The sequence below is a fragment of the Xyrauchen texanus genome, chromosome 47 (genome assembly GCF_025860055.1).
Source record: "Xyrauchen texanus isolate HMW12.3.18 chromosome 47, RBS_HiC_50CHRs, whole genome shotgun sequence".
NCBI lineage: Eukaryota > Metazoa > Chordata > Actinopteri > Cypriniformes > Catostomidae > Xyrauchen > Xyrauchen texanus.
Window position 1 is genome coordinate 22,012,807 of NC_068322.1, and position 19,367 is coordinate 22,032,173.

The 19,367-nt window shown below is 39.5% G+C and overlaps 1 protein-coding gene across 2 annotated transcripts in view; it reads right to left on the minus strand.

Moving 5' to 3' along the window:
• Positions 1–19,367, minus strand: part of fgd6 (FYVE, RhoGEF and PH domain containing 6) — a 44,694-nt gene that overhangs the window by 20,475 nt on the left and 4,852 nt on the right. For both annotated transcript variants that reach the window (XM_052121172.1, XM_052121173.1), the window contains exons 3-5: positions 3,993–4,101; positions 2,003–2,070; positions 1,818–1,848 (exon numbers count right to left, since the gene is read on the minus strand). In XM_052121172.1, the coding sequence (XP_051977132.1) occupies positions 1,818–1,848; positions 2,003–2,070; positions 3,993–4,101 (208 nt within the window). The remainder of the gene's footprint in view (positions 1–1,817; positions 1,849–2,002; positions 2,071–3,992; positions 4,102–19,367) is intronic.

Below are 19,367 nucleotides of genomic sequence, written 5' to 3' on the forward strand. Positions count from 1 at the left end.
TGAGACAACCTGAGACTTTCCCCTTATTCATATGCAAATGTTAATGTATTGATGTTGAATAAAAAAAATTAAAAAAAGATAATAGACACAATTCAATTATCCTCAAAGTCACATACTCAATAATCAACAAAACATTTCGGAGTAAAATCAACAAACTGAAACACAAACTGGCAGCACAGTCTATCAACAGCTTTAACAGGAAGTAGAGAGGACATCTCTCTCTCTCTCACACACACACACACACACACACACACACACACACACACACACACACACACACACACACACACACGTCTTTAGGACAGCTGTTTGGGGTCACGGCCAAACAAGTGGGTTAGAGGGAAATTTATTTCCGAAAACTTTGTGTGTTGATCTCTTATTCCTTTAGCACAGGCTCTTCGGACCCTCTCTTTCTCCCGTTCTTCCTCTGCCGTCTCTTTCCTCTCAATTAATTTCACTCATTCTGTTACTTTCACTACAGTTTGTGCATTTTTCTGGATTTATTTTTGTAGCTTTACTATTTTTAGCAACTGTGCTGTAAAGTGAATGAATTAAAAGAGCCGTATTCAAGCTACGTCTTAAGCGCAGTGCAATATGAAACATTATACGGCAATGAGTCTGAATTTTTGGTATTTTCATGCAATTACAGTATGAGTTTGGTCTAGGCCAAAGTGGGTTGGCGAAATCATTAGATGTGGTTCTCAGACGTCTAAAGTGCAATTACCCATTTCTCACAAGAACAGCAAATTAGCTTTTGCAGAGCTTTATTTACATAGGCATCTAATTTACACGGCCACAAATAGCATGAGCAATGCTACCCACAGCCAGATGTGCGTTGTCCTGGTACAAAAACGTAACTTGAATTTCGTGCTTTCATGAAATTTGGATTAGGCGTCAAGCATGGTTGCACTGCTTAGTGCTGCGCCTAATGCAGGTATGAATAAAGGGCCCACAACCCCTCACAAAACATTTGAACGTAAAAACGGGAAATTACAAAATAACTAATTAAAAAACTAAAAAATGCAACGTCCAAATGAATGACGGTACAGAGAAATCAGGGGGGAAACATAATTTATGTTTCCTCAGTGAGCAATGCATTGCGTTTACCGCTGTCAGGTGGCAAAAGAACGAACGACTTGGACCTAATCTAACTTGAAACTAATAATTTCTGTTTCCTGTACAGCGCCTATGCGGTTATCACATAACAACAAACGAACATTGCGCAATACACGCGCGACCATCACAAAATTAGCAAATCACTCTCTGAGACTACTCATTCAAATTGAACGAATCGTTTATGAATGACCCATCACTACACAAAATGAGAGCTGGTCTCACAGGATGCGCAATTGAAAGCTGGGAGGGACAACAGGAAACAGGGCTCTCGAGAAGTGCTTTTCAACGTTTCAACTTCTTTTAACTTGACCCAGAGTCTTAAAAACACAGTGTTTATGATGCTGAAAACCAGTTAGACCCTCCAAAAGCTGTCTCATATGTACATTGACCGACAATTCAAAATAGAGCAGATGGATCTAACAGCCCTAAAATTGGCTTCATTTTTTGCCTGCAAAACACAATACCTGACTGCCTTTTCGTTATATTCAATCATGAACTTTTGCTCATCCTAGTCTTGCATTCATCACATATCTACTCATTAAAGTCCAGAAATACTCAGACAGGTGTCAGTGTATGTGTGTCCCGTGAGAATCAAATATTGTATATAATGTTCTACAATTACACAAAATCTAACACAGTTCTATTGTAAACAATTTTTCTCTGATTAAAATCTGGAAACAGTGAGAACAGTGATGACTTACAATGTGAAGCAGCTTTAGAACATCCACAAATCTGTGGAAGACACACAGACACAATGAAAGCAAACTCAGGAACAGAAAAATAAATACTCTGTGCAAGCAGTCACCACAAAAATATGGAATGTGTTAATATACACAGCACAAATGAACAGATCGTCATGAAGTATCACTAATATCACAACACTTACACTTTCTCTGAGCTCATGATCTCCATGGCGATGTGGACCACCTTGTTCTTCTTTGCCCTCTCTATCTCCTACAGAAACACACATTAAATGCAGTTATGATCTCAAACTGATATTCGTTACAGTGCCATTAACTTACACAGTTGCTGCATCCAACCATGATTACAGACAATATAGAGCCTCATATCAAAACAAACGCCCTGTAACTCCCATCTGTGTGTTTGTGTGTGTGTGTGGGTAGCTGGCTGGCTGATGTTGTTTTGGGCTAGTGAGAGGTTGCAGTCTTTATTTGGATCGTGTGTCTGTCTCAACACTAAAACAAAGTTTGAGTGGAAGGACCGTTTCTCAGATCGGGGTGTGTCTGGGGGTCTCTCAGGATTATCTCCAGACAGACCGTCTGCTGGACGTGCCTACTCGAGACTGATGTATCCATAAGTGTTTGAAGTCACACCTTTTTTTAAGAAAGGAATCTGCCTCCAAATTGATATTTAAACTCAACTATGTTGAAAGTACAAGAACTGCCATTCATAATGCATTTAACTTCTGAGTGAAACAGAACAATCAGTAGGACATAATGTTGAACAGGACTTGTTGTGAACCATTGGATTTGATTGGATCATGATCAAATGGATGTATACAGCAGTAAAATGTATGCAGTTTATACAGTGCATGTAAACCAGAACACCTTTTTCTCGCAATAACCGCTTTCTGGTGTCCATGTAAACGTGGTCACGGATTCACTTAAGCACCACGCAGCCTTTTTTTATATTTAGTGTATTGCTGCCGTTTATCACTATATTTTGATTCAGTTATATATAATAGGGTGTTTTCTAGTTTGTGCATTTACATTTATAAATTTATGTTCAATAAAATTTTGTCAACCGATCATTGGTCATCTTCAAGCGCTTATCCAGGACCAGGTCACATCCTTTCCCCGGCCACATGCTTCAGTTCAACCAGGGGGAATGCCTTTTGGTTCCCAGGCCAGCCAAGGGATATAATCCAGCATATTTTGGTCTTCCCCAGGACCTCCTCACAGTTTTACATGCCTGGAACACCACTGCAGGAAGGTGCCCAGGAAGCATCCTAATCAGAAGTCTGAACCACCTCAAATAGCTCCTTTCAATGCGAAGGAGCAGTGGATTTACTCCAAAACCTTAGGGTGAGCCCTGCCACCCTGCAAAGAAAGCTCATTTCTGACGCTTGTGTCCGTGATATAATTCTTTAGGTCACTACCCAAAGCTCATGACCATAGATAAGGGTTGGAACATAGACCGACTTTTAATTGAGATCTTTGCCTTCAAGCTCAGCTCCCTTGTCGCTACCACGGTCCGGTACAGCAACCGCATTGCTGCAGCCATTGCACCGATCTGCCTATCGATCTCAAGCTTCAACTTTCCTTCACTCCTTAACAAGACCCAAAATACTTAAACTCTTCCACTTGGGACAGCTGCTCACACCCCACCTGAAGAAGAAAATCCACCCTATTCCGGCCAACCGCTTTACACTCTGCCGAAAACTGCCTCAGCGCACACTGGAGGTAACACTCTGACGATGCCAGCAGGACCACATTGTCCGCAAATTGCAAGGATGCAAACCCGAGGCCCCCAAACTGAACACACTCCACACCTCAGCTACGCCTTGAAATCATGTCCACGAACAAGATCAGTGACACGGGACAGTCCTGTCGTAGTCCAGCACCCACTTTGAACAAGCTTGACTTAATGCCGAGAATGCGGACACAGCTCTCGCAAAGGTGATATTATTGAATTCTGAAATCAGCACAATATCTAAAAATATTTTTCTTTAAATAGCTTTAATAAAGTTAGCTACTTTTTTTAGTAGCTTGTAATTATATAATAATTGAAAGACTATTAGAGATGTTGTTGAGAAAGCTGAACTTGTACTGAACCCGGAACATTCCTTAAATGGCATGTGCTCACCAACTAGAATGTGGCAATGCTGGTTTGTGCATCTGTGTAAAGTGCATTACCTCTTTATCTTTTGATTGGCTCATTTCCTCATTGCTGGAGTTAGAGCTGTTATCCTCTTCCTCATTAGAGCTCAAACCATCCTCTGACAGATCACAGCTCCCCGAACATCTGACGTAAAACACAAAGTCATTTTCTGTCCATGCAATCAAACATACTGTGCCTTTCTGCACAAATATCTGTGCACACAAATTCAATTGTGTTTTATATTTACAATGTAAAGTTTAATGGTTTCCATTGCTGACAGAAATTAATTTACAAATTTGTGCATTATTAGGTCAGGTGAATAAATCAGTTATGAGACACATAGCATTAGATGTCACTGACATCAAACCTGGCAAGCCAAATTAAGATGTACTTAACTTAAATTTAGGTCTAATTCAAACACAAAGCTATTAAATGACTTGAAAAATAGCACTCAAGTCATATAGACTACTTTTATGGTGCATATTGACAGTGCATCTCTATTTCATCATGTTTTTACAGCATTAACATTTAACATCATTAAATGTTACGTAACTACTTTGTTCTCACTGTTGAACGAAGATGCTGATTGGCTCAGTATATTACGAACGATCAAGTGGCTCCATATACTGTAATCAAAAATGGGTATAAATGATTAATAATCCTTATCTTGGGGGGAGTCACGTGACGCCATGTGAGGGTTGGATGTGTGAACACACTTTGCTAGTTTTTTATACTTTTTATATGTCATAAACCAGGAGGGTTGGATGTGTGAACACACTTTGCTAGTTTTTTATACTTTTTATATGTCATAAACCAGTGAGATTCGATACACTCTGATTCTTAACCGTTTTATGAAGACAATATGTAAAAGAAATCAAAATCCTTGGGCACTGGAGATATTTAAAGACACTTACGTGCTCAAGCTGATACCCCATACAGGAACGCAGACCAGGGACTCAATTTGGACGGTGCGGCGAGAGAAATTCAGAGGCAACTGGCGAGCATGTCTGCAATGCTGGTGAAGGCTGTTGCAGACTTGGAGGATCTGGCTGTAATATGTCGATCGATCACTTCCATGCAGACTAAATTCTCTGAGTTCGTTACAAGATTGTCGGACGTCGAGAAACGGATAAATTATCTGGAGTCTTCGGAGAGGGAATTAGCTGCTAAACCGCTAGCAACCAAGACAGACTTGCAGCACGTTTGGGAAAAACTGGAGCATTTGAGAATCGTAATCGACGAAATAACGTCCGAATTGTTGGAATTCCTGAGCATGAGGAAGCAGAGATATGGTGAAATTCCTAGATGAGCTCTACCAGAGTCAGCTCAACATAACAGGCCATAAGCTGGAAATCAAGCGAGCTCACAGGATCCCAGTTCGGAGATCGGCTGAGGGAGACAGGCCCCAATCAATTCTGGCCAAAATTCTGAGATCATCCAATAAAGATCTCGTGCTACACGTGGCGAGGTGTAAAGGAAGGCTTTCTTGGAAGAACCACAACATTTTCTATTTCCCAGGATTTGCCAAATCGACAAGAGAGAAATGTGATCGATTCAAGGAATGCATAGAGAATTACATGCCCACAGCAAGCACAATCCTTCATCAAAACATTGGTGTGAGCCATTTGGTTCTTACTGTTTAGTGGGCTTGTCTCACTGAACATACACTCGACTGCCCGAGGAAGGCCCAGCTTCTTTGTTTCTTTTTTGCTGGTTATACCTAGCGGCTGAAATTAGTTTTGAGTAATATCATTTGTTTGGGATAGCTTGTGGATAAATCTGCACGTTTTTGGTGCTTATGCCTCTTGTAGCATGGAGTATGTTTTGTGGAACATCTCTTGCAGGACATTGGAGTGATTGGGTCTTTTGTTGCACTCATTAATCAGCCGAATGGGCCATCTTACTGAATATTCGTTTGAATATTTTAAAATATATTTATTTATTTTAATTTTGAGATGGTTCTGGTAGCAGCTGGAGCTTGTTCTGTGGAGGAACACCTTCAGGACAGTTATGTGGATGAATCTACAAGTTCTTTGTGTTTATTCCGTCTATTGGCTGGAGTTTGTTTTATAGATTATCTTTTGTTGTGTTATTCTGTCTCACAAAATATATTTTTGTTTGGTTTTGGGGGAAGTTCGGGGGTTGATTGTTGCACTAATGTTGGAATATGGTCTTTATAATTTATTTTTTGACACAAAATCAAAAAATAATTCTAATATGTCAAAATGTAAAATGTTAGTAAGAGTAGATTGTCTCTCTCCATGTGGAATGTTAATGGGTTGGGTCACCCCATAAAAAGGAGGAAGGTTATTTCTCTTCTTAAACATAAGAAATATGATAGTGTTTCTTCAAGAAATGCATCTTTCCCCGTAGGAAGCTGAAAAATTTGGGAAGATATGGGGTGGCCATTTTTTCTTTATTGCAGGCTCAAGTACGAGCAGGGGAGTCATTACATTGATAAGTAAACATCTACAATAAGGATACATTAGGAAGAGTCATTGTTTTAGCAGAAATTCAGGGGCAAAGGTTGAATTTGGCTAATATTTATGCACCTAACACTAATGATCAGGGCTTTTTTATAGATTTTGAAGGGATGTTGCAAGCCGCTGGCACCCCTCATGATATAATATTGGCAGGAGACTTTAATCTGTTGATGGACTCAGTCCTTGATCATAGTAAAGGAAAAATGTGTAAGCCAACTAGAGCAACATTGACGCTTCACAGGATGTGTAAAAATCTTGGTCTTACAGATATTTGGAGACTATTGAACCCATCTGGTAGGGACTATACAGTCTATTCATCAGTTCATAACATTTATTTTAGAATCATTTTTTCTTATATTTAAGTCCCTTGTTTCATCTGTTTATTGCTCAATTGGAAACATCTTCGTCTCAGATCACGCCCTGTTGAGTTTAGAGATGTTGCCAAATATGGAGAAAAATCAATTGTATAGTTGGCGCTTTAATGTATCCCTTTTGCAAAATCTTGAATTCCAACAAATGTTAAAGACTGAAATCAATGTTTATATGGAGACCAATTGGTCCTCTGTGGGCGTGGCTTAGCAGGCACTTAAGACAGTTCTTAGGGGTCAGATCATCCAGTATGCCTCATTCATCAAAAAATCCAAAACACGAGAACTTGTGAAGTTGGAAAAGAATATTAAAAGTGCCGAAGCAGAGCTGAAGCGACGAATGTTGTCTGATGGCCTTAGGAATTGATCAGATATAATACTATTTTGTCACGGAAGGTGGAGTTTTGGCTATTCAGGGTAAGACAGTCATCATTTGAGTCGGGGGACAAAGCAGGGAAGCTTTTGGCTAGATATATCTCTATATCAGATACAGATATATGGTATTTTCTACCATTCCCTAAGTGAAGTCTGCTGGTGGTTGATCGAAATCTGCTGGTGGTTGATCCTTGAATCGATTACGTATCTCTCGTCGAATTCGCAAAGTCTGGGAACAAGAAAATGTTGTGGTTCTTCCAAGAAAGCCATCCTTTACTCCTCGCCTCACGTAACACAAGATCTTTATCGGTTGATCTCAGAAATATGGCCAGAATTGATCGGGCCTGTCTCCCTCAACAGATCTCTGAGCCGGAACTCTGTGAGCTTGCTCGATTTCCAGCTTATAGCCTGTTATGTCGAGCAGACTCAGGAAGAGACCATCTAGGAATTTCACCATATCTCTGTCTTCTTTGTCCTCAGGAATTCCAACAATTCGGATGTTGTTGCGCCGGTTACTTTCAACTTTTCCCAAACACACTCAAAGTCTTGGTCGCTAGCAGATTAGCAGCTAATTCCCTCTCCAATTACACCAGATAATTGATCCATTTCTCAACATCCGACAACCTTGTAACCATCTCAGTGAATTTTGTCTCCATGGCAGTGATCGATCAACATATTACAGCAAGATCCTAGTCAGCAACGACCATCCTCAGCATCACTGACATGCTCGACAGTTGACACTGAATTTCTTTCACCGCACTGTCCAAATTGATTCCCGGGCTTTCGGCCCGTTGCTCAGGGGTTTCAGATTGAACACATTAGTGTCTTTTAATGTCTCCAGAGCAAGAGGATTTTAAATTCTTTGACATATTGTCTTCCTAGAACAGTTAATAATCAGAGTGTATAGAATCTCAAACCAGTTTATGAGATTAAAAGTGCGCAGAGATCGCTGTTCACACATCCGACCCTCGCACCACACGACTCCGACATCTACTGGTGGTGAAATTTTTACCTCGGCCATTGATATTACTAATGCTTTTAAAGAATTCTATCTTGATCTCTAAAGTTCCACTTCTTCATCTACTGATGACAATATTAGAAACTTTGTGGAACCATTAGAACTCCCTAGACTGACAAATGAGCAAAAAAATTCCCTTTATTCTGAGATAAACTTGGAGGAGCATGGTGAGGTAATTAAGGCCTTGCATACAGAAAAGACTCCAGGGCCAGATGGTTTTGCCGCTGAGTTTTTTAGATCTTATTCTACAGAAGTGGCTCCACTTTTGCTAGAAGTTTATACGGAATCATTAAAGAATGGAAAGCTTCCCAACCATGATGCAAGCCCAGATCAGTCTGATTCTTAAAAAGGACAAAGATCCAAGTGAGTGTAAGAGCTACAGTCCAATTTTCCTGATCAAGCTAGATGTAAAAATATTAACATATTATATTTGATATGTTATAAAATATAATGTTAATTATATAAAACATACAATTGCATATAACATATATAAAAGTTATGACATCTCTTATACATAGATCAGGTCGGGTTTATTCAGGGCCGCAGCTCTTCTGATAACATTTGGCGTTTCATCATTATCATGTGATCAGTGGTGAACGATTAGATTCCGGTCGCTGCCATCTCACTTGATGCTGAAAAGGCATTTGATATGGTAGAATGGGATTATCTTTTTAAGATTTTGGAAATATATGGGTTTGGGAATACTTTCATTGGATGGATTGAGTTACTTTATAGACACCCGGTAGTGGCGGTACAAACAAGCGGATTAATTTCAGATAATTTTACTCTGGATAGGGGCACCCCGCAGGGTTGCCCTCTTTCTCCATTATTGTCCTGTCTTGGCCTGGAAGCATTAGCAGCCATGATAAGCAAGGAGGACAATTTTGTGGCGCATAAACTTTTGCTTTACGCAGATTATATTTTATTATTCGTCTCCGACCCCACTAGATTTATGCCTTGCCTCCACAGAATTATTAATTCCTTTTCTAAATTCTCAGGATACAGAGTCAATTGGTCTAAATCCGAAGCTTTGGCTCTGACAGCATACTGCCCGGTAATGGATTTTAAGCCAGGCACCTTCCAGTGGCCCAAAAGGGCATTGAGTATTTGCATATTTTTTTCACAGCAAATTTGTTAGTTAGAGCTAATTTTGAACCTTTAATAAAAAAGGATTTCGAGCGATGTGGGCTGGTGGTCTTAATTACATCTATCTATGATTGGGAAGGTTAAAATGTTATTAAAATGAATTGTATTCCAAAATTCAACTACCTGCTACAATCCCTCCCTATAGAAGCCCCCCTCTCTTATTTCAAGCAATTTGATAACATAGCAAAGTCTTTCATTTGGAATGGTTTATGTCCCAGATTACATTTCAGTAAGTTGCATAGGCTAATTGACAAAGATGGGCTAGGACTACCGAAGATTTAGATTTATTATTATGCATTCGGTCTTCCACCTGAGAGATAGCCCCTCCCAGGTTTTGTATTGAACAGGAAGTCCTTGCCCCTATTTTGCCATTGCAAATCCTTCTAACAAACTAACCAGAGAAGTTAAGTTACACCCAGTTTAGGGTTGGGCGATGTCCCCTAAATTGGCAGTTGACGATGTTGACAGTAAAACATCGCGATGGACGATGATATCGTCGGTGGGGTGGGGCGGGACGGGGGGGTTATATAATTTCATATAATTTTCAAAAATGATATGACAAATTATAATTTCGTTATTTTACTAACCCAACTAATGACTCGTCGGCGCTTTATCAGTAGGTTGCACGACACGTGAAGCATTTTTTTTTTTTAGCTTTCACTTAAAGAGTTGTGCACTTTTTATTTTAATATATCTCTTTACATAAATACTATTTTCCACTTAAAAACTATAATTTCGTTATTTTACTATCCCAACTGACTCATCCACGCTTTCCAATAGGTTGCACGTAAGGGGGAAAAATATTTCTTCCACTTAAGAAGAGTTGTGCACTTTTAAGCACTTTTTATTTTAATATATCTCTTTACATAGATATTTTTTTTCTACTGAAAAACTATAATTTCGTTATTTTACTAGCCCAACTAATTAGTAGCCTACTCATCCGGGCTTTTTAATATATTGCGCCTAAGAAAAAAAAGTCTCTTTGGGCAGCCTTCTTGCGAAGAGAGCAGCCACAGCCACGCTCACTGATGAGCAAAAGGTCGAGGCAGAAATGAACATGTACCTGCAGGAAATGGCCATTGATGGGGAAGAGGACCCGCTGACTTGGTGGAAAACGAACGACAAAAGGTTTCCGTTCATGGCAAGATTAGCACGGAAATATCTGTGCATATGTGCTACCAGTACTCCATCAGAGCGGGTCTTCAGCACAGCTTATTAAAACCAGATAAAGTGAATATGTTGGTATTTCTGGCCAGAAACATCGAAATTTAAACGGTCTATGGTGAAAGATATTAGACTTCTTTACGCATTTTTCGCCATCCGTTGCGGAGCTATTCGATTTTGCATATTATTTTTTAAACGTTCATTTGTGTAGTTCATATGACCACTTTACAATATTTCAATAACATAATTTATTTTGTAGCCTGTGCTGAAGTTAATTGTGCTGCTAATTATAAGTGAAATGATAATGCCGAGTTTCGGTCTGAGTGTCGTTCCTGTTTTCTTGTTCTTTATGTTTTAATAAATGTGTGTTATTCATATTCAACTTGTTTCTTTCATTTAATTTGACATTATGGATTTATGGCCAAGGAAATGTTTCTTTAAAAGTATTAACCAGACAAAAGTTATTTGACGTTCGCTGGTCTGGGTTTATCTGCCGCTTCAGTGTAGAGCTGTGAGAATGAGCAAGATTTTCTGAGACACTACAACTACTAATAATTAATTAATAAAGGCTATTTTCTTGTAGCCTACAACATAAAATATTTTAATCTAAATGTACAGTGTAAGACATGTAAAAAAAAAAGACAAGAAGCTAACAATGTCAAGATCAATATTTGTGTAGCCTGCCTGACACGGTATTTTCACAGACTGTCACGTCTCTGGCATATACTACAGTATTTAAAATGGCATATATGCATTAGTTATATTCTCAATTTAATTTACAGAGCAATCCCTGCAAAATTTTTAGGTTAACTATGATTAGGGATTAGAAGAGACTAGGATTAGTGAGTCACACTAGCAAGACTCGCAAAAGGGGGCGTGGCATCACGATGGTGGCTCTACATCGTGATGTTGGTCAGCCATCACGATGGACGATGATATCGTCCATCGGCACAACCCTAACCCAGTTATCTCGCATTTTCACACAGTGTGGACAAAATTGTCCAGAGTGTTTCATTCAAACATTAATTGAAATGCTGCTTGGAGCATATGGCTGAACACAATTATGTATTAATAAGTCCCCTATCTGCTGGACAGATTGGATCGTGAGGGAGGTTAACACGCTCAGTGACCAATATGAGTGGAGTGTTGAGATCCTTTGAAATTATCGTTCAACATTTTGGGATTCCCAGGTCTCAATTCTTTAGGTATTTACAGATGCACCATCAGCTCTGTACTATTATTGGGAGTAGCATACAACCCCCTAAAGAGGCAGATCCTCTGGGAGTGGTGATTACTGCTTTGGGAAAAGGTCATGAGGCATCAGTGTATTACTCCCTGCTAATTCACAGTCTGGAAGTTGAAGGTGGGGGGGCGTTCAGAGGGAGGGGTATATAATTTGAAATAACTTCATTCTGTATGTGTATGTTATGCACCTTCAATATTGTTTCTTATCAATAAAATGTTAATCTAATTAAACAAAGAATGCTATGAACACTATAAACAATATGTCAGCTGGTTTAGAGCACACAGAGTTTTATATCCCAAGGCAAAACAAAGTCTGTTGTATGACTAATTAAAACTATATGAATGCAAAATGTTTTATAAAAAAAAAATTTAATGATAGTAAAAATTAAACGAGTAATGTGTATCATGAAAACTGTAACAGGATGATTGACAGGTCGATGTACGGTTATATGATACACGTAACAATGTGGCTGAAGGGTCTTTGGTTTAAAGATGTGATTTTATGATGTGACAGTATGTCCCAAAACCTGCACCCTTTTTTGCTACACACTGAAGAGTAGACACTTTTCCATCACAAAAAGAGTGCACACTTTAAGGGCATAGTATAAGCAGGTGATTTGGAAGAGTTTTTATTTTTGTGTGTACTGTAGGGCTGGGGCGGTATGGATTTTTTCTAACCGCGGTTGAAAAGCAAGATATTCCCGCGGTATAGCGTTAAACCGCATTAAATACATTACATTGGATCTGAAAAGTCCCCCCCCACCCCGACAGACTTTGGCGCACACATCAGAAGTCGCTTTTGATAGACAGACTTTAAATATTGTCACCCACATCCGAAGAAAAAAAACGAGCACAATTTTAAATAGTCAAATTTTCATCAAGCAGTAATTTGGCATGAACTAATCACTGTATAGATTTCCTTATTTAAGATTATTCTCAGATACATTCGCATTGAAGATGGGTCAGACATGATTTTGACCACTTTATTAAGTTTTGTTTTGTAGAAAGCCTTTCTTTAACTTAAAATTTCGTTTTGTATAAATTGTATCTTAATTTTAATCACTGTTTCATTAACTAATTGCCTGGAATTAATAAATAAGAAGCAAATATAGCAGACATATAATCAGCAGCAGGACGTGGAAGGGCCGATGAGATCTCTTGCGCGTGAGCTCTCTCATAAATGAACCGAAACTCGGCGGCTAGGCCTACTGCCTCACAGACATGAGAAATAAATAGAAATCTTAAAATGCATTTTAAACAAAATTCAAAACAAAATGATAAAATTTTAGGCTACAGTAGCCTAGTAGTCAGGTTTGCCGATGTGCGTTACTATTTATTTATTTATTTTTATCCCTGTGCGCCAATCGGAAACGGACTTCACTGCTGATATTCTGGGGATACAACATAGCCAATAGGCTATAGCCTACTAGGGACTTTAGCCTTTAAAATATCTTTGCTGCATTGGATCAGTCTCCTTTCTAGAACAGCCAAGAGCTTTCTAGCCTTGCGGCAGCAGCGCCTTGCATCGCTCAGACCTTAAAACAGTCAGCGCCGCGGATGCGGTTTTGAAAATTTATCAAAAAACGTTGGTGCGGACAGATGAGTTTTGTGATGCGGTTGCGGATTAAATAATAATAGCCCATCCGCGCATCTCTAATACAAATGGAATGTTATTATGTGTCATGGAACATTGCGCTCCCCAACTTGCTCCATATTTTGATAAGTTTTGTTTAGAAAACCTTGAATCCATGTAGGCTAATATCATTAGACATAATCCATATCATTAGAATCAATGAATCCATGTCATTAGACACAACGAATCCATGTCATTAGACACAACGTGCACACATGTGCAGGCCAATGTTTTTTTTGTTTTTGTTTTTTTGCGGTGACGACGGTGACAAGCTCAGACCCGCGGTTGGAGTCACGTGACCGCGGTATTGCGGTAATGCGGTAACCGTCCCAGCCCTAGTGTACTGTTTCTTTTTCAAATTGCACAAGGTCATCCTTTCTGACAGGACTGACAGGGTAAAGTACTCTCTAACACACTTGCTCTCCTCTTTTCTGGTTCCCTCGCTCTCATTCTTCCTCCTGCAGCAGGAGGACAGAGCTGCTCTTGTTTACAGCTTATATAAACTCTCTCTGCAAAGAGACGCCACACACACATCCATACACAAACCCAGAAGGGTACAATCTCTCTCTTTCACACACACACACACACACACACACACACACACACACACACACACACACACACACACACACACACACACAAGTTTGGAGTTTCTATCGTGCCTAGGCAATTAGTCTGAGTGATATTTAAAATATGAGTTTAACTCCATCGCATATTTAGGGAAGCACAGAGACTGGATGGTGCACAAATCTCACTGAAAAGTTATTATCTTTACCTTGATAATGGCTAATATAGGACTAGCATAACATACACACACACACACGTTTGCCAATCATAGACTTCTAATGTTTTCATATAAAGCAAATTACAGACAAACCTTAAAAGAAAACTTTTAGCCAATAATAATAATACAAATATATATGTATGCATCCTTTTTCTGAATGAGAATTTCCTCAGATGTCCCCAATGGGAAGTTTTGTCATATTCAGATTTCACACACACAATGGTTTCACTCCAAGTGCTTATGCCTGATGTCTATTAACCAATAGAACACAGCCACTAACCCAATACAAACAGAAAACTCCAAATGTTTGGAATAGAATATTAGCTTACTGTGCAGAAAATACAGTATACTGCCTACTACTTTTTTAAATGACCTAGGTTCAGTCATGACAACTCTCAGAAAGATTTAGCATGTTAATGTGAGAGTAACACATTGATAGGATGTTGGTTTTGGCAAACTAGATCTGCTATGCTGCTGCTGAGGAGCAAGCACAAAGACTATGATACTGCTAGATCATACACAGGCATGCAGAGTTAAACATGTAGACATACTACTGCTGCTGCTGTACAATTAGACAAACTCAAGTCATGCAGCATTAAGCATATATGACATGCTGCTACACAATCCCTGTGTAGTAGATCTAGACATCTGAAGCGGGAGAGGTGGAGGGTTTCAGAGAATAATTCTCACAGTGTGCTGTAGTGACATGGCAACATGATGTGCCGAGTGTATGCTAGCTAATGGGGCTTTTCCAATGCACGGTACAACTCGGTACAACTCGACTCAACTCTGCTCACTTTTTTTGGGTTTTCCACTGTGGATAGTACCTGGTACCTGACACTTTTTTTTGTACCACCTCGGTCGAGGTTCCAAGCGAGTCAAGCCGATACTAAATGTGACGTCAAAATCCTGCAGATCACTGATTGGTCAGTGAGAATCGTCACTACCAGCGTCACTGGATTTCCGACACACAACATCCACCCGCTAGTTTTAAAGTTATAATCAGCGATAACATTATCATTAGTCCACGCGACTTTCGAATTGGGGAAAAATAAATGGCTGTGCGCAAAACCACGCCATGGTCAATAAACGAGGTGCAGACAGTTCACTTGTTAGCAATGAGCGAAACGAAAATGTATCTCAGGTAGTGTATCAGCTGTTGGCCGCATACGGCTACCACCGGACCTACCAACAGTGTAGGGACTACAGAACTATCGAGGAAAAGTCTAAGTGGTTCGACCAAATGGACGCTATCTAAACCGGTGAGCAATGGGAGGGAGTGTGCCCTGGACTGGTGTTGATCCACGATGGAGGATGGTACGTTTTGTTATGTTAACTATAGTCTGCTTGAAAGCTTCACTTTATTTAGTTGACCAACTACTGGAAGCTTGCTTCTAAAACAACCAGGCCAATTTAACTGTTACACATGAGTAAAATCACAATGCAACAACTGCTTTAAGCAACACAATGAGCAAGTAACTAACAGCTAGCGTTATTGTCATGTTCTTGTTTTGGTCAGTTTGTATCTTGTTTAAGATGATGTCACGGCAGTAGAGGAGGCGCAACTATGACGATCAGCCTATAATCCCACCCACGTTGAGGTGGCACTAAACCGCAGTGGAAATGCAAGCTCAGAAATGTAAGGCGAGTAGAGTTGAGGTGAGTTGAACCGTAACGTGCAGTGGAAAAGTGCCATAAGTGTGTTTTGGCCAGCTCGGCAAAATGAATTGATGCCAATTAATTCAATCTTAATGGCTGAACAGCTTAAACGGCTAGGGACCTGACACAATGTGTACCTGGACCAGGAATGCCCAGAGCTTATTTAACAAGTGACTATACCTAACTATGTGTGGATTGATTTAAACTAATGACCTAATTAATTAATTATTAATATTAATTCATAATGAACCATGTGAAATTGCAGCAGTGGTGCTAATAATTCAGCAGCGGTGGTGCGCCTTAAATTCATATAGGTGAAACACTACAGTACAAGGACCACAAAACTCAGATTTACCTAGGTTTAGGTCTTAATCATATGGGCTAAAACCCTTAATCACAACAGCAATACATTACATAAAATCTTTGATCTTTTGGTAAAGTCAAATATTTGTTGGTGACAAGCTGCTGACAACTCATTCCAAACGAATGACCACAAACTTGATTCAATGTCCTTCTCATCTGGGAAACAACTGCAAATTCAGCAGAATGTTGTTACTTTTCACCAGCAGTGTGTCTTTATCACTGACAAACAAATGCATGATGTAGGTCAAGGCTGAGCTTACAGAGTCAATTGTCCTCACAGTAAGAATATGTAGTTAATACAGCTGATTGAGGTAGGCAATTTCAAACAGTCTAGTAATACTTAGTGTTAGGTTTGTTCAAGTCCATATTCCAAAATATGAGCAATAGGAATAGTGGTGCATGTGTTATCAAAAAAACACTTTATGCAATGAAGAAGGTTTTAATAGATGTAGTACACATGCTAGGCATATGGTTGCTATAAGTGCATGGATTTGAGAATGCATGCATATAAGTGTTGAGTAATGGGCTTGTGACGCTTTACAGTCAGCAGTTGGTTTTTTTGCATTCAGAATAAGATGAATCATGTATTTTACTGACATGACATGATTTTTATTGCTAAGCAGTTGGAAATGTTGTAATGACAAAGCATGATCATGAGCCAGAAGATCGGAGTTTAAAATTCAGAGATTGAGAGAAAGTGTGTGGGAGAAACACAGAGCAAGAGAGAGAGAGAGAAAGGTTATTTTCCAGTGGCTCAGCTCTCTTCTCTTTAGACATTTCCTGCTCTGGCCACTGAAAATTACCCACAGGAAAACAGCCCAACCTGGACTCCAAGAGTGGACTGTAACCCTCCCTGATTCAGCAGTCACATTCACACACACTTACACGACCACACAGACCAAACTACGCTACAAGTAAAAATATTTGTTGCTCAGCAGGATTTAAGTCTTTGACGTTTTATCCCACACACAGCTGCCAATTTGGTTATTGCCACTTCACTTGGTAAAAGCTGTAAACCAATGTGGTAGCAAATCTGACCAGCTGATAATGATAAACAGACACAAAACTAGCGGAGCCCCAATGCAGAATGTTATGTGCAGACAAATCACACAATGAAAGTTCTGCTGTTGAAATCAAACTTGCTTACCAAAATTATAATCACTGCCCCCAGTGGCCAAAGCTGGAAGTGTTATTAAATATATGAGCACATGAGCGTCAGTCTCCAGGTGATATGTCCACAGAGTGGCGCCAAAAGCGAGTTGTATTTTTAGTTGTAAATTGTATAATACCGTTAACAGAAATTTATATTTTATTAACTCTAACCCCTAACCCTTAACCTAACTGTCTGTCGGTGGAGTAAAATTTTTATTTTAGAGCAAAAATACAACCTCAGAATCACGCTCTTTATAGTTTTGTGAACAGGATTACATTCTGGTTTCCATGGGACTAGAAACAGTGTCTCGGAGATTGCTCCTGCAACACACTTTCAGTAGCACTAGAGGGAAAGGTTAATGTGATGGTTTAAATGATGCAAAAATGAATGATGGGGGATAGCACTTGTCAGTAATTCGGCAGTATGGGGCTGATTTTGGGGTTGAAATTTCAAAAGCAACCTGCTGATTTCTTGTGAGTAGGGCTGGGATAAACGATTATTTTTTAAACGATTAATCTAGCGATTTATTTTTTCGATGCATCGATTAATCTAACGATTCATTTTTTTTTTCAGTCCGATTCGATTTGATTAATCGACTTGTGACAACACCGGTAATACCAGTTTCATCGGGGGTGGGGGTGTATAAAGTGTAAAAAAAAAAAAACATTTGCCGGGAGTTTGATTGACTGGCGATCTGATCAATCAATCATAATACGCCATTTTTGTCCGACAAAGTAGTCAGGAGAGAGAAGATTAATGTCGGTGGATTTGAATTTGAATAATGGATTGTAGGCTACTGTACTGACATCTTTCCGCGGTTAAAACAACAGTCCTTCTGATGTAGGCTACATTCATGTTTAGCCTATTTGATGCTATAAATTAACCAAGGAAAAGATGATTTGGTTCACGAGCAGCTTTAACTGAGGCAATCTGTCACGACACATTAAAGAGCCACAAAATAGTAGGCCTATTTATGGTTTAATTTTCTTTGAATGACCAAATTTGAAAGTTGAGACTTTATTAAATGTTACCTGCTTGGTCCTGTCTGTCAGCGCGTTGTCAGTGTCCTCTATGTATTTTTCACGACATTCATAGCTATAAGAGCATTATTAATAGCTATAAGCGAAAAGTTTAGGTGTCGACAACGTATTATAGCCTACTCCAACATCGAGTGCAAAGTGGGGAGTTGAAAAAAAACTTACGGTGCTCTGTCATCTGCAGCTGCAACCGGGTGGCGCCTCTTCAGATGCTGGTGCGTTGCCGTGGTGCTAGAATGGAAGGCCATCTCCATTTTGCAAAGACGACATATCACGGAATCTTTTCCTTTTAATTTAAAGAATTCCCATACTTTAGGTTTAGAGGAACGAGTGCATGCCGCCTTGCACTTCTGATAGTCTGAGGAGCCACTCGTGTTGCTACTACGCTCTGGCGCCGCCATCTTTGTTTTGGGTCCGACGAATCGACGCGTATATTTTGCGTCGACGTATTTTTTGCGTCAACATCATCGATGACGTCGCCGCATTGTCCCAGCCCTACTTGTGAGATCATGTTGGTTAGGTGATCAAGAGTCCCACAGCAGTGTTAGATATGCTAGTGACGTAAAAAAATCTACTTACATAAAAGATCTTACGAACATATACATTATAAATACATAAAATAATGTCATTTAATGAGTAAAATAAAGTATTAGATCTTTAGTAACTGTGTTGTGGATTATTTATCATGGGGACGCATTGTTTTGGTAACAGCATGTTCTCAAGATATGGATATAGAGTGAAACTCAAGCCAAACAATCACCACGTTAGGTGTATACTATTTGTCCCCGACTGAAGTTACAAACTCACACACAGGAGAGTTTATTCGTGATAACATGTCAACAAACAATATGAAATAAAGGGCTCATGCTCGATTATGCACTCTATCTAGAACTCAAGCTTCGTATGTGCACATGGTCAAAAAGAGTATACTATGAAAAGTGCTCGACCATGCGATGAATACACTGTATACCCTGCCCTTCAT